The 14801-nt window shown below is 40.0% G+C and overlaps 1 protein-coding gene across 2 annotated transcripts in view; it reads left to right on the top strand.

Moving 5' to 3' along the window:
• Positions 1–14801, top strand: part of CSPP1 (centrosome and spindle pole associated protein 1) — a 165122-nt gene that overhangs the window by 104022 nt on the left and 46299 nt on the right. For both annotated transcript variants that reach the window (XM_067553656.1, XM_067553654.1), the window contains 5 exons: positions 738–842; positions 2875–2941; positions 7697–7817; positions 8640–8785; positions 10009–10149. In XM_067553656.1, coding sequence (XP_067409757.1) covers positions 738–842; positions 2875–2941; positions 7697–7817; positions 8640–8785; positions 10009–10149 — 580 coding nt within the window. The remainder of the gene's footprint in view (positions 1–737; positions 843–2874; positions 2942–7696; positions 7818–8639; positions 8786–10008; positions 10150–14801) is intronic.

Below are 14801 nucleotides of genomic sequence, written 5' to 3'. Positions count from 1 at the left end.
TTATTGTGTAAAGCAATTACATTTCAGTGGTTCAGCATTTTAAATCAATGACCCTCTTTTGTTATTTGTTCGCCAGTAGCCTTTGGAATTCATCTCAGCATGGAGACAAACAGAATAGAGAAGGCAAAAGGCTGCACATTCAAAATGGAGTTTGTGTCTTGATAAACATACATACAGAGAGTCCATGATCTCATACAGAATTCATATATTATACAGAGAGATTCTCAATTTGTCATAGTTTAATTCCATTGCATGTGTGTACTGGAGAAATATTGTACAGAAATGTGATAATTGACTAGGGGAAAAAAGAGGATATGTGACTTAGCTAATTATAAGGTTTAAAAATGATGACTAAATAATTAGAACTTACATAAATTTTATAAAAGTAATTGTCTATAAGTAGAACACAAAAATACATCTAAGAACTAATTATGAAGGCTGAAATCTTTATCATGAGCATATGCAAACTAAAAAGTGAAACTATCTGTATAATAGTTTTTTTAAAACAGATAGTTAAAAGTTGAAAACAAAATGTGTAAATACGGAAGATAAACTAAAGGAAAGTCCAAGCAAATGAAAGAATATTAAAATACAGCTGATGAAAATATTAGTCATTTTATGTAGAATTAAAAACTTCAATACATTTTTATTTTAGCCAGCTCCCCCTTTTAAAATAACAATTTATTAAGCATTAATAAGAAATGTGTTACAATTTTGTACATTTTCCTGATTTTCAGTTTTCGAGGCAACCGTCTCCTGTTATTCCTGCTCTTCAGAACAAGTCCCTACAGAAAGAAGAGAGGCCTCCTTCAGTAGAAAGCCGTATGTCTAATTACACGCAAGTATGATTCTTTATATTTCAAACTTAATAATTAATGCAGAAGTGGTAATTGGTGAAAATGCCAGGGATCATTTTCTTACAGTTTTGACAGAACAGTGCAAATGACATATGATGCACTTGCTGTAGCCAGTCCTGTACTTGTGAATTTGATGTGCAAGCTTTCTGAATTCTAAAAGTTCTTTCAAAATAACCTGCTCTGTCTAAATTCTTAAATATATGCTGGATAAATTCTTTCTCAGGGGGTCAATACCACCTTTCTATTTTATGTAAGATATATAGGCAATTTCTAAGATGATGTAATGGTTTCATTGCTAAGATAGTGCAGCCTACTTCTGAACTGACATTTGTAAGTTCTCTCTTGCATCATAGAATCACAGAAATATAGGGCTGGGAAGGATGTTGGGAGGTCATCTAGTCCAGCTCCTTGCACTGAGGCAGGACCAAGTAAATCTAGAGCAGTGTTTCTCAACCTGGGGGTTGTGACAGTTTTAGAGGGGTCGCAAGTGCAGAGCTGGTATTGGGGGTGGCAAGAAAGGCAATTGCCTGGAGCCACAGGGGCTAAGTTACATGCCTCAGCCCCGTGGGGGTGGGACTCAGGCTTCAGGGGTACAGTAGTTTGGAAAGGTTAAGAACCACTGATCTAGAGCATCCCTGACAGGTGTTTGTCTAACCTGTTCCTAAAAACCTCTAATGATGAGGATTTCGTAACCTCCCTTGGAAACCTAGTCCAGTGCTTAACTATCCCAATAATTAGAAATATTTTCCTAATATTTAACTACTAATTCCTGGGACACCTGAGGTAGACTTACACACCCAAAGGGAGCAATGCACCTCCACCTTCCTTACTCTGGAGTGACTCTAAGCATTGTAAAAGCAGGACGGTTTATTAGCTGACTGGAACACAGTGTACAAAGTCCTTAGTTAACATGGAGAACAGAAAGTTACAGCATAGACCATTTGTGTCAGTCCCAGAGCCCTCTGACCTCTCTTGAGTCCCAGTCTGGAAGCTTCTCTTCTGCCTCCAGCAGCCCACACTTAACAACCCCACCTGGCCTCTCCCCAGTCCTTTGTTCTTCAGCTGATCACACCCAGCTATCTTCCTATGGACGGTGGGCCATCCATGGCCGTTTGTTGTTAGGTGACAAATGTCTGTGCAATTGGAGTGGCCATTGTCTTCTGGGACTCTCGATGGGCACGGAGCCCCAGGCAGCTGAGTGTCTGTCATACCTGTATATCTGGGTCTCTACAAAACATAAACAGCCCTATTCCCCCCACCAAGTTAACCATGCACCACCTACGGGAAACTGAGGCATACACAAAATATTTTGAATAATTCCCATTCCGTTACAACATCTACAGTGTTTCTATGTAAGATAATAGAGTCCTGAAGATCCTCAAATTTTTCACTTGTGTTAACCTTTTCTGTCATAACCACCAATTTTTCCCCATAAAGTAATAGATAAACTAGACATCAGTGTCCTTAAAACCCAGTCTACACTTCTGAATCATTGCTGAAAATGGATTTTAACAATATGTCTCTCTGAACTGGTATTGAAAATTGTATATGTGCTAGTGTGGACCAGACAAGACAGTTTCCAGTACTCTTTCAGAAAGTAGTGTAGACAAAGCTTTAAATGGCTGAAAGCATTGTTGATACATTTAATGACACTTTCCCCTCTTCCATCCTCCTTACCCCCTAAAAATGTAACAAGCTCTCTGGGACAGGGTCTATCTTTTATTTATAGGTTTGTGCAGCACCTACCACAGTAGGGCCCTGATCCTTGTTGGGGACTTCTAGCTATTACCACAGTACAAATAAATGATATTGACAATTTTAATAAACAGCAGATTTTTTAAGAAATAGAGATAACTAGAGACTATCAGTTCTCATTCTCTCTTCCCCCATCCTGCCTGTAGTTTCATCATGATGAGACACCAGATATTTTTAAGTTCAATACATTTTAACTTCTCATTTGTCTGAAGTGCTTGCTTACTTTTAAGTATAAAAATGACATATTTGTTATATTTGCTAGGAAATTCCACAGTCCAGAGCTCTATCTCCTCCAGTCCCTGCTAGAAGAAACAAGTTGCGTGCATATGGTTGGTATTCTCTTTATACCACAATAGCATAACTAATATACACTTTTATATATGTTAATCTTTCCTTTCTCTGTTGGCTTCTTTTCTGATATTGACTGTAATTATCTTGTGGAGAGAGAAACTCCAGGCACTTTTAGATGCCAAATATATCAACAAATATTATTATTTGAATTTTTTCTAACAATAAAATTTTTTTCACATACCCTAGTAGAAAAAATTATTTGTCTTTTGTATTCAGATATAGACATTTATATGTGAAAATTACTTTTAATTTAAAGAAGTTTATTGTGCATCAATAAGAACATTCTGTTTTCAACAGAAATCTCATGTAAGAAAATGCATTTGTTTGCATGGCATTAGCAGATTAATATTAATCATCCTTCTGTTTTAGGGTAGTACATACGTGTATAACTATAACCGTTATGAAATAACGAAAATAAATTTGGGCTGGTTATAAGGAAATCTTCCTGGTAGTGAGATTGGTTAAAAAGTGGAATAGTCTTCTAGCAGAAGTGCTAGAATCCTTAGTTGGGGACAGTTGCAACTATAGGGAGCAAAGCATTCCAAAATTACTGTAGGAACAGTCCTGTACTGCCAGAAGTAGACTATGCTACCTAATAGTGAATAAGCTTTTCACTCCTAATTTCTGTAGTTCTTGTTCACAATATCTTTCTCCATTTATAGACTGTATATTTTCTCTTCTTCTGAGATCAACAGAATTTGGAGTCCCTGGGACAGATTCTCCATTGCCCTACACCTTGCATAGTTATTTACACCAGCACTAAGTGGGTGTGAATTGATACTATTTCATTTGATACCATTTACAATTAATTTGCCCTCATGTTAATGACTTATACAGGTGTAGACCAATAGAGAATTTGGCCCATTATATGTAAGATCACATAGCTTTGCAGGTGGAAGGATTAAAAATAGTTTAATAGCATGTCTAAAATCTCTCTAAAATCTGTTTTTTTCTATAAAATCTGTGGCATATGTAAAATAAAAGGTGATCTGATAAGGTTCTCGTTTGAGGTGAGCTGTGTAACTCACTGTGGTTTCACCACTTGAGTAGTGTGTCTGTGCCAGACTCAAGCCAACAATCACTTTATAACCACATCATTCTTTGTACGTATGTACTGGGGAAATGTCTATACTACAGGTGCTTCAATGGTACAGCTGCAGCTACGCTGCTGTACTGTAGACACTTAGAACATTGACAGAAGGGGTTTTTCCATTGCTGTAGTAAATCCATCTCCTCGAGAGATGGTAGGTAGGTCGACAGAAGAATCCTTCTGTTGACATAGCTGTATCTGCAGTGGGAGTTAGATTGACCTAAGTACATCACACAGGGCATGAAACTTTTCACAGCCTTGAGTGATATAGCAATTTTTGGTGTAGACCAGGCCTCATTCGAGAGGTAGCTCTGAATATCTCCATTCTCTTTCCCTTTGTTTTGTCACTCCACTGTTCTCCTTTACAATTACCTGTCTATACTCACGTTATGTGTATACAATCCATTGTAAGCTATTAGCTGCAGGGACACTTTTTAACTTTATATTAAGAGCACAGTGCCACATTTTAAAAGATATGTAGGTGCCTAGAGATGCAGATAGGCACTTGGTGGGATTTTCAGAAATGTGAGTGTAATGGGGATTAGGTGTCTACATGCCTCTCTGTATCTCTAGGTGCCTGAATACTTTTAAAAATCTGGTCCATAGTCTTTTACAACCTGCTGAAATTCTTACTTTGATCAGGTCAGATCAGATAGGGAAATAAGACACAACATAAAGAGGAAGGTTTTAAGTACTGGCCTGCAACTTTTAGTAATTAAACATAGTAACGGGATTAAACATGGTAACAGATCCCTTAACCATAGCCATCAGTGACTGGGTCCAGTGTAGGGGAAAGTTGGCTTTTAGCTAACACCAAATGGGAGAGTGCTGTCTTTAGCCTAGCCCTCTCTGTTCCCAACCAAAGGGTTTAGCCCAGCCCTCGTGTGAGAAATGAGGATACATAGGAACTAATGCTTATGCTTAAGACTTCATTCTTATGCTTAAGACTTAAATCCATGCACCTTTCCTGCAAGCAGTATAGGGCCCAGTATTGCAACCTTCTGGGCTCCATTCTCAGGTCTATCCTAAAGTTGGGCCTAAAGTACCATGAACTGAACACCTCTGCATGTGGGAAAATTCTTTCCTGACCAGAACAAACAATTTAGCCAGATCCACAGCCAGATCCACGTGCATGCATAGAAAATCATTTTTGAGGGCAGGGAGGATATGCTCCAAATTGGGCACCCAAGACAGTGACCTTAGTGCTCAAGGGGCTTCATGAACCCAGGGGGAGGCAGAATGAACCAAAAAGCTAATTTTGCCTCTTATTTGTCCAGTGGCAGTCCAAGAGATGGAGACAAGATCCCAGCCCTCCTAGCACAACTTCCACGCCCTACCTTTCACTAATCAGACTCTACATGGAGCTGGGAGGGCATGTTGTGGTCAAGAAAGTGGTAGTTGTCCTTCCCCTAGCCCCAAAGCCACTCAAGATGCTGGGAGGAGCTATTGCTTGCTGGTCTGATCAAATTTTGTTCCTTCCCACCCCCCTACGCACCTTGTTTAGACAAGATGGGACATTTCTGATTGTTAGCTTTGGATGCCTCTTACAACTCTATAATCTATTCCTTGGGATGTCTTTAAATATAAGATATATCCTAATTTGAAATGTATCAAAGACAGGTTCTTGATCATGTTGATATAATCACTAGTAGCTGAAAGCCTGTGCTGTTGCATGAACTTATTCATAAAGTCATGTTTGTAAAAAAACCAGTAATGGCTGAGAACTTAAAAATTGTACCGTGATAGAATGTGAATCCCAGTGATGATTGAATCTGGTGATATTCTAAATAAAAAGAGCTCTCAACAGTGCTTGTAGATGTTACCATCTCTTCACACTGACTCAACAGACATTCAAGGCTTCAGAGTGATGTTTGAGATTATTGTATGTTCTCACGTTGTTTTAGGAGAATTGTGTGGATTTGGGTTGGTGGCAAATAAGGAATATGTGTTGCCATGAGGTGCTGTCTGGTTTGTGGTTATTGAGTATAGTGATTATATTGTGTGGATGGTTGTGTTGATTTATGTTTGGGGGATTGTACTTGGACTTTTGTGTTAGCTTGTGAGAGTGACAAATGAAGGTGTGTGTTGCTTGAGGGATTGTGTGTTTTTGGGTTATTGGGTATGCTGGTTATGTTTTGAAGAACTGTGACAATTGGGCCAGGCAATCCACCATCTGTGTGACTCCCTCATATAACCAATGAAATTGTTGCATGCAAATTAGCTGTAGAGTAAGGATGGTGATTGGTTGAATTACCTCTGGTCTTACAATGGCTTAGGACTCATGGTATGGCATAGACTCATACCTTGCTGTGGCATGTGTGTAATTCGTACAGTCAAAAGGACAGAACTTAAAAATTGGATAGTAACAGATTTCAAAACCCATTGATGATTGAACCTGGTAGTGTTCTGAACAAGACTATGCTTGTAGCTGTTTCTGTAGTTTTGCACTGACTCTACAGACATTTTAGGCTTCAGAGTGACACACAGTGGCATTCCTGTAATTTTATAATTTATATTATCTTAGTTCCAGAGGGGTAGCCATGTTAGTTTGTATACAGCAAAGACAACGAGAGTTCTGTGGCACTTTAAAGACTAACAAATGTAATATTTGTAGACATAAGCTTTCGAGAGACTTAGCTCTCTTCTTCAGATGCAGTAATACAGAAAATAGGTAACACAGAGTTATCTTATAGGTATCCAGGTGCATTGAGAACAATGGGGGAAGTGGAGTCCGGTACTTAAGACCTAATGACGACCATTAAGTAGGAGGTGAGAATGGGTGAGCAAAGTAATTTACCTTCGGTAGTGAGATAGCCATTCCAAGTCTCTGTTTAAACTCAGTTTGAATGTGTCAAGTTTGCAGATCATTTCTAATTCAGCAGTTTCTCTTTGAAGTCTGTTTTTGGAGTTTTTTGGAGAAGTACAGCAACTTTCAGGTCAGAGGCAGAATGCCCTGGGGAATTAAAGTGTTCTCGCACTGGTTTATGGATGTTATTATTTTTTATGTCTGATTTTTGTCCATTTATCCTTGTGCGTAGTGATAGTCCAGTTTGGCCAATGTACATGGCAGAGGGGCATTGCTGGCACATGATGGCATATATAACATTAGTGGATATGCAGGTGAATGAGCCTCTTATGGTGTGATTGATGTGGTTAGGACCAGTGATGATGTCATTAGAGATGATGTGTGGGCAGAGAAACTGCTGAATTAGAAATGATCTGCAAACTTGACACATTCAAACTGGGTTTAAACAGAGACTTGGAATGGCTATCTCACTACCGAAGGTAAATTACTTTGCTCACCCATTCTCACCTCCTACTTAACGGTCGTCATTAGGTCTTAAGTACCGGACTCCACTTCCCCATTGTTCTCAATGCACCTGGATACCTATAAGATAACTCTGTGTTACCTATTTTCTGTATTACTGCATCTGAAGAAGAGAGCTAAGTCTCTCGAAAGCTTATGTCTACAAATATTACATTTTTTAGTCTTTAAAGTGCCACAGAACTCTTGTTGTCTATATTATCTTAATTTTAACAGTAATCACCGTATTTTCACACCTTAGATTTCTGAAGTAGCCAAAACAAATACAGTTTTCCTCTAGCACATTTTATTTTTAAAATTATTAATGTTGAATTCCAGAGGAAAGAAAGAATGTGATAGATGAGCTGTCAGAGATGAGGAAACAGCTCCGAAGTGAAGAGCGGAGACTTCAGGAGCAATTGCTTAATGTAGCCAGTGATGATGATGTAGCCATTGCAAGGTGAGATTTTTTTAATCTACATTTCTAAAGCCAGTTCTTGCACTATGCCTAAAGCTATATTAGCCTGCCAGAACACACCTCAGTAAAAACAAAAACATGAAAACACTTACGGGATTAAAATTGCATACAAAATAAAATGTTCAAACTCTTATAATACAGTATTACACTGTTATTAGTTATTTAGTGCTATAGATGAGCATGTCACTCTGCAAAATGTATAATTTAGGCACTTGTGTATTCTGTGAGCCAAGTTTACAGGATGGGGAATTCTATCCTGGGAAGCAGTGAATCTGAAAAACACTTGGAGGTCATAGTGAATAATCAGCTGAACATAATTTGTGTACAAAACCAGCAGTGTCTCTGTAACAGCATAATGCTGCAGAGAGGTATCATGTTATGAATGTTTTATTACTTTTCCAAAATGTACTACAAAACATTTATCCGTGTACTACAATATACTAACATAAATTATTAGAACTGCACTGTTTACATAAATGAATTCTGTATGATCCTTCTCTTTTGTTTCGATTATTTGCAAATCTTATCACTTAGCAGCCATAGAAACATCCAGCTCATCTCCCATGTTGTCGGCGTGAACTTACTAGATTTAGATACCACACCACCTGTATTTGTAACACACAGAGAAATTTAATTATTTTCAAAGCTGTGTTCAAATTTCAAATACCTTTATTCTTTATGTGACAGGGTACGATAGACAAGTAATAGTCTTCAACTTTGAGTAATACTGAGTGACATGTTCAAATAAGTTATGAATGAGGAACTGTTAGTCACACTGAATGTTTGACTTACAAACTTTTCAAGCAGGAAAAGAGAGAAAAATGTAATGGATGTATTTGAGATGGCCAGGCTTCGGATGCAAGCTCCGGTCAGGCGACCTTCATCAAAGGATGCAGCTGATCCTGTCAATGTTCAGAATATCTGGGATTTCAATGAACTCAAATACAGAGGCAAGTGGATTTTTTCTTTTCTGGTTAAGAGATGAAAAAAACCACCCAATCATTTCCCAGCATTTAAAAGAAAATTTAGAAATCCTCCTCACAGTTGCTTATAACACATACACTGTGGACAAGGTTCTGGCCCTCACTGTATCTTCTTTTCTTCTGGCACATTGGTTTAACTAGTGATCTGAGGATTCCCCTGTCTTCTGCAGCATGGCATAGAGAGTAAGACCAGGGAACCACTACATCCAGCTGGTTGCTGGCTACTGAAATAGCCCCTTGGAATTTTTTTAGTGGCATTGTGTAAAAGAGGTTCTCAAACTGGGAGTCGTGACCCCTCAGGGGGTCGCAAGGTTATTATGGGGGAGGTCATGAGCTGTCAGCCCCCACACATTATGGTAAGGGTGGAATGGCATGAGCGGGTCATCACTTTTAGTGGGGAGTCATCACAGCCTGAAATATTTTCAAGGGGGTGCCAGCAAAAAAAGTTTGAGAACCCCAACGTGTTGTTTTTGTGCAGCTTGTCTATCAATTTGCAGTGCAAAATATTTTGGTTCCCTAAAATGATATGATATATACTTAACTTCCATTAAATAGGAAAGCATAGGAACGTTTCAACAGCTTTTTAATTCACTTGTGCATGCAATGAGCCATTCACATAAAGGTGCTGAGTGGGATTTTCAAAAACATCTGAGTGGTTTTGGAACACAAGTCCCAGTGAAAGTCAACAGGACTTGTGCTCTTAAATAATTTAGGTACTTTTGAAATCCCATCCTTGCAGTCTGATAGCTCTCTAGACCTGACATATCCATGCTTTCTTATTAACCAAAAGAAGCATCACCCACAATCAAAATTTACTATGTCAACACTTTAATTTAGTTGTCCTCATTACCATAGAATCACTGAAACTCCTAATCCAACCACTATTGGTAATTGTAAGTATTTATACATTGTTACTGTCTTTGGGTTTGTTTGTTTTTTGGCAAAATGAAGTTGCTTATAGTGATTTTCTTCAAAAGTGCATCTTACTTTGATACTTTACCACCATGTATGAATTTTTATATGAAGTGATATTTTAACGTATATTATTACAAGCCATCATTCACTTTGTTTGCCATTATTAGTACTGATGATCCTAATGCTTTTAAATGCATGTAGATCATATTTTTAAAGTAAATGTTTCTGAAATAGTGTTATGCGGTGAAATTTAAAATTCACAATCTATGCAACAGATTCAGAAACACGAGCAGACTTGAGATATATGTACCCTGATCCTCCAAAAGATGATCAAACCTTAGAGATTCAACAGCAGGCATTGCTAAGAAAACAACAGAAGAAACTTAACAGAATGAAAATGCAGAGGGATGCGGAAGGTAAGAAAAGAGTGATTTGAGACAAAGATGTATTTTTATTGGCTCTCTTTTTGATATAACTGTAATAATCCTCAATTGTAGTTTTAAATTTCCTTCAACTCCATGGCCTATTCTGAAGAATGCATGCATGTTCACAATATTTTGTTGGAAAACAGAAAAGAAAAGCACACTACTGCCGAAGTTCTATATATTTTAATAATAAATTATAAAGAAAAAGCCCCTAGCTCTAAGCACTTCCATTGTTAGAGTGGATGCTTTCCCTTGGTTCTTTGGAAGTAATTTGATTGCTATTTCATGCTTATTTTTAAAAAATATAGCAGAAGTTTAGGGCTGTTCCTGTTTCTTAAAGAAAATCTAAGGAGTCGTAAATAGTTTCTACTTCTGGAAGAGCTTGACAGAGGTGATTGAAGATGATCTTCAGTCATTAGCAGATCAATTCTACAAGGCAGCATTACTTCCGTACTCATCATGGGTGGGTTTGGAAACCAAGAATTATTTAGTCTGAAGTTAGTTAGCTACTAATGTGTGTCTGACTTTTGAAAAAGAAATATACTGAGGATTAGTAAAGACAAAGTTCTGCTATTTTCATTTTCATTCTCAAAATCAGGTATTGTCATTGAAGCCCCAAGTCAGATATAGCAACTTACATAGCCTTACACTGCAGGTCCCCTTCTAGAGTATTAAGACAAGGGGGCAAATCCACATCTACTGTAAATTGTCACAACTTCACTGAAATTCAATGGAGGATTTCTCTCTTTTTCTTGTTAGGTAAATTAACTTTTTTACCCTCATTCATTTTCTGTATGCAATAATACAAACATCTTTGAACCAGTCCTCTGTCAGTTCAGTACCTTGGTTCTTACCTTCAAAGCCATCTATGGGTTCGGATGCAGCTTCATAATTGACCACTTCTCCATTCCATGATGCCCTAAAACAGTTGGCCTTCTCTGGAACAATGCAGTTGACAAAGCACATGAGAATTGAAGTCAAACTGTACTCTGAGAGATTTTAGCTGTGGAATGAGCTTTCAGGGTCTGACCACTTTCAGGCAATGTTGCGAAATCTTCCTTTTTTTACAAAGCTTTTCCAGCATAACTTGGTTAATTGGGAAGAAGAAAGAACGAAAGAAAGAGAGATACAAACAAAAACAAAACAGATTCTGATCAGACCTTCCTCTAACAGGGAAGGGATAAGGGCAAATGACTTATGAAGTCCACTGGAAGCTTTACTATACAGATCTAATTGATTTGGGAAACACCTAAATACTACCCTGATATGCATTATAGAAAGCCCTAAGATAGCTAGATACATAAAGCTGGAAAGACTAAATTAGTATAGGCTTTATTTCCTACATGGTAGTTGTTTTGAGGCTATAGCCTTTGTGAAAGAAGAAGGAAGAGGACCCTAACTGGTAAACAAGTAGTAATCTCTCAAATTCTGCATCTATACCAAATCTCCACTCACTTGAGATGCCAGAATGAAATGCTGCTCGAAGTAGACAGTTCATCATAATATAATGATTCACTCTTTGTTTCATACTGTGGATTCAGTGACATCACCTAAATGCCATCTCTCTTTCTTACATGTTTTAATTAGAAATGAATGTCAATAATGTTAACTATCAGTAATGTTCAGAGAAGACGCCCATTCAGGTGAATAGGGGCAGTTCTCAACTCTGCCAAAGCTGTCATTTCCGGATCTCTGAAGACTCAGGTAGACATAATGGCATTTACTTCACATTTTGGGAGGTTATTTTTGCCACCATAAAAGCAAGATACTTTTTGTTGTCAAGAATACTCAGATTCAACCATGAAAGATGCATTATCAAGATAGGTAACAGCCTGCTTATCTGCCCAAACTTGTCCAGCTCAGCTCCTGGGGAAAAGCCATTCTACAAATTGCTATTTGGCATTTCTTACTGACCTAGAGCTCCAGTTGCTGAGACTTTGGAATAAATGCTGTTAAAGACATTAGTATTCCTGCCATTTTTAGCTTTTGTGGGGAAAATAGTTCTTTTGCAACTGTCCTAGGAGAACTGGTGGCCTTTTCTTATTATTAACTTATACTTTGGGGGCTTGATTCTGCTACCCTTAGTTATATTGAATAGTACCTTACTCTGCAAGACATCCCAATATGACTAAGGATGACAGAATTGATCCCAAAGGACAAAAGTTGTGTGTTTATTTCATGATGACTAAGGTTAAGATTTTGTCACAGTTATGTTTTGTAAGAGTCATGGACAGGTCACCGGCAGTAAACAAAAATTCACGGAACTGCGACCTATCCCTGACTTTTACTAAAAATAGCCATGACAAAATGGGGCTGACAGCAATGAGAGCCCAAGTACTGCTGCGCAGGGAGTAGAGGAGGGTGGGTCCAGTGCCCTTGCCCAGGAGGCTCAGAGTTCCACCTTGGGGGTCACCAGCCCCCCATGGCAGCTCGGAGTTGTCAGGGAACCCCACCTGGGATCTGCAGGGACTGGCTGAGCTCCAGGCTTCCCCCCGCCGACCACCATGTCAGGGAGCTGCATGTCTTGGAGTCCCGGGGTCTCCTACCACCTGCGGGGCATGGAGCCATGCGGTCTCCCACGGCAGGGAGCCACAGAGTCCCAGCTTGGAGTTACGGGCTCCCATCATGACGGCTAGGAGATGTGGATTCACACCACTGCCTGCGAAGGCTAGGAGCTGTGGGGGTACCCCTACTGCAGGTGGCGACTCAGAGGTCCAACCTCCTGCTGCCCACAGCAGGGAGCTGTGGGGTCCCCCCTCCACCCACAGCGGTTCAGAGCTGCGAGGGGTCCCGGCACTCTGGGCTCCCTCACAATGGCTGGGAGCTGTGGGCACTCCCTGCAGTTGTAGGGAGCTGCAGGGGTTTCCCCCACCAGCCATGGTGGCTGGGAACTGCAGTGGTCCCCCTGTCACCTGTGGCGGCTCGGAGCTGCGAGTTCCCTCCACTGCCTTTGGCGGCTCGGAGCTCCGAGTTCGCTCCGCTGCCTGTGGCGGCTTGGAGCTCTGGTCTCCCTCCACCACTCGTGGCAGCAGGAAGCTGCAAGGTCCTTCTGCCACCCGCCGCAGCTAGAAGCCCTGGGCGCACCCCGCCACCTGCGGCCACTTGGAGCTCCAGGCTTCCTCTGCTGCCCACAGCAGCTTGGAGTTGCAAGGGCCTTGTGGGGGCTCCTGCAGTGGCTTACAACTCTGGGATCCCTCCCGGCCCGGAGCTGTGAGGGCCCTCCGCCCACAACCACTTGGAACCACAGGGTGGCCCCCTGCCTACAACTGCTTAGAGCTCTTGTCCCCCCACTGCTTATCAAGGCTGAAAGCTGTGAGGCCTTCCACTTGGAGAACCCCACTGCTAGGAGCTTCAGGAGCCCTGCCCTCGGCTTAAGGAAAATGTCACGCAGGTCTCTGGAAGTCATGGAATCCTTGATCTCCATGACAATCTTATCCTTAATGATGACTTAAAAATATATTATGCATTAAAGAAGATGAAGAAGAAGAATACTGCTTGGGTTTATTATTTCTGTCATGGGCTTTTTTGGTGGTTAGCATGTACACTATAATTTTTATGTACAATATATAAAAAGTAAATGTATATAAAAATGCACTGCAATATTACCCAGCGTACAATCTGAACTGATGGACAGGTGTGTGCCCTCAATTCACCAACCTGCAGTGCTCTGGCACTGCTTCGCTGTGAGAGCAACCTCTCCTGGTCTGCTCATACATAACCTTGTGGAAGAACCCGATCTCCGGGATCCTTACTTACACGTACGTTGCCCAGTGGATGGTCCAAATAAGCCAGACAGCAGTTTAGCAAAGTCAAGAGTTTATTCTTTATGTCAAGAAGGTGATCCCTATATGCTAGGGGCGACCTTAAACATACATTTCTAAAAGCTTTTATAGCCTTACACAAACAAATCTATTTACGTCACAGTTTCCATGGCAATACATGCTACAAACTACTTATCTAGGAATATTTTGGCCTAGTACTTTTCAACTGCCCCTATCTAAGTTGCAAGGTCTTCCTCTGCAATCCGTACCTGCCGGCGCCCAGGCCCATAACTATCTTGTTATTGTTAAACATTCTGAGACTAAACATCTGCTGAAAAGGCACATTCCATCCCAGGCTTTGGCAGTCATTCCTACAGACCAGTTCTCATAAGAAATAGAGACTCCATCTTCTTTTCCCTCCACAACCTCCAGCATGTAAATAACTCCAAGTTATATTGTATGAGTGCTATAGCCAGCCACTTCTGAATTACATTGCAGAGTAACACCAGCAGTCTCTCAGTCATAGACTTTCCTCCCGGAAATGTGTGTCTTATACTTCCCAGCACACTCATGGACAATACAAGCTCATATAAAGTCAGTCATTTCATTAATAGAAAATGGTATGCACAGATCTCATTATCCCAAATGAAGTTCCTCAAACACTTCAATCCAAACACACACTGGTTTAGATAAAACAAGTTTATTAGTTACAGAAAGATAGATTTTAAGTGATTGCAAGTAATGAGGCATAAAAGTCAGAATTGGTTACTAAGTAAATATAAGGTAAAACGCATCTAATACCTAACTTAGCAAGCTAAGTGAATTCAAAGCAAAAGTTTCTATCGCCACATGCTTTAGCAGTCTTACTGGCTGAAATCCTTT

The sequence above is a fragment of the Emydura macquarii genome, unplaced genomic scaffold (genome assembly GCF_026122565.2).
Source record: "Emydura macquarii macquarii isolate MOO-44397 ecotype Brisbane River unplaced genomic scaffold, CSIRO-AGI_Emac_v2 contig_1477, whole genome shotgun sequence".
NCBI lineage: Eukaryota > Metazoa > Chordata > Testudines > Chelidae > Emydura > Emydura macquarii.
This window is presented reverse-complemented; position numbering and strand designations above follow the sequence as displayed.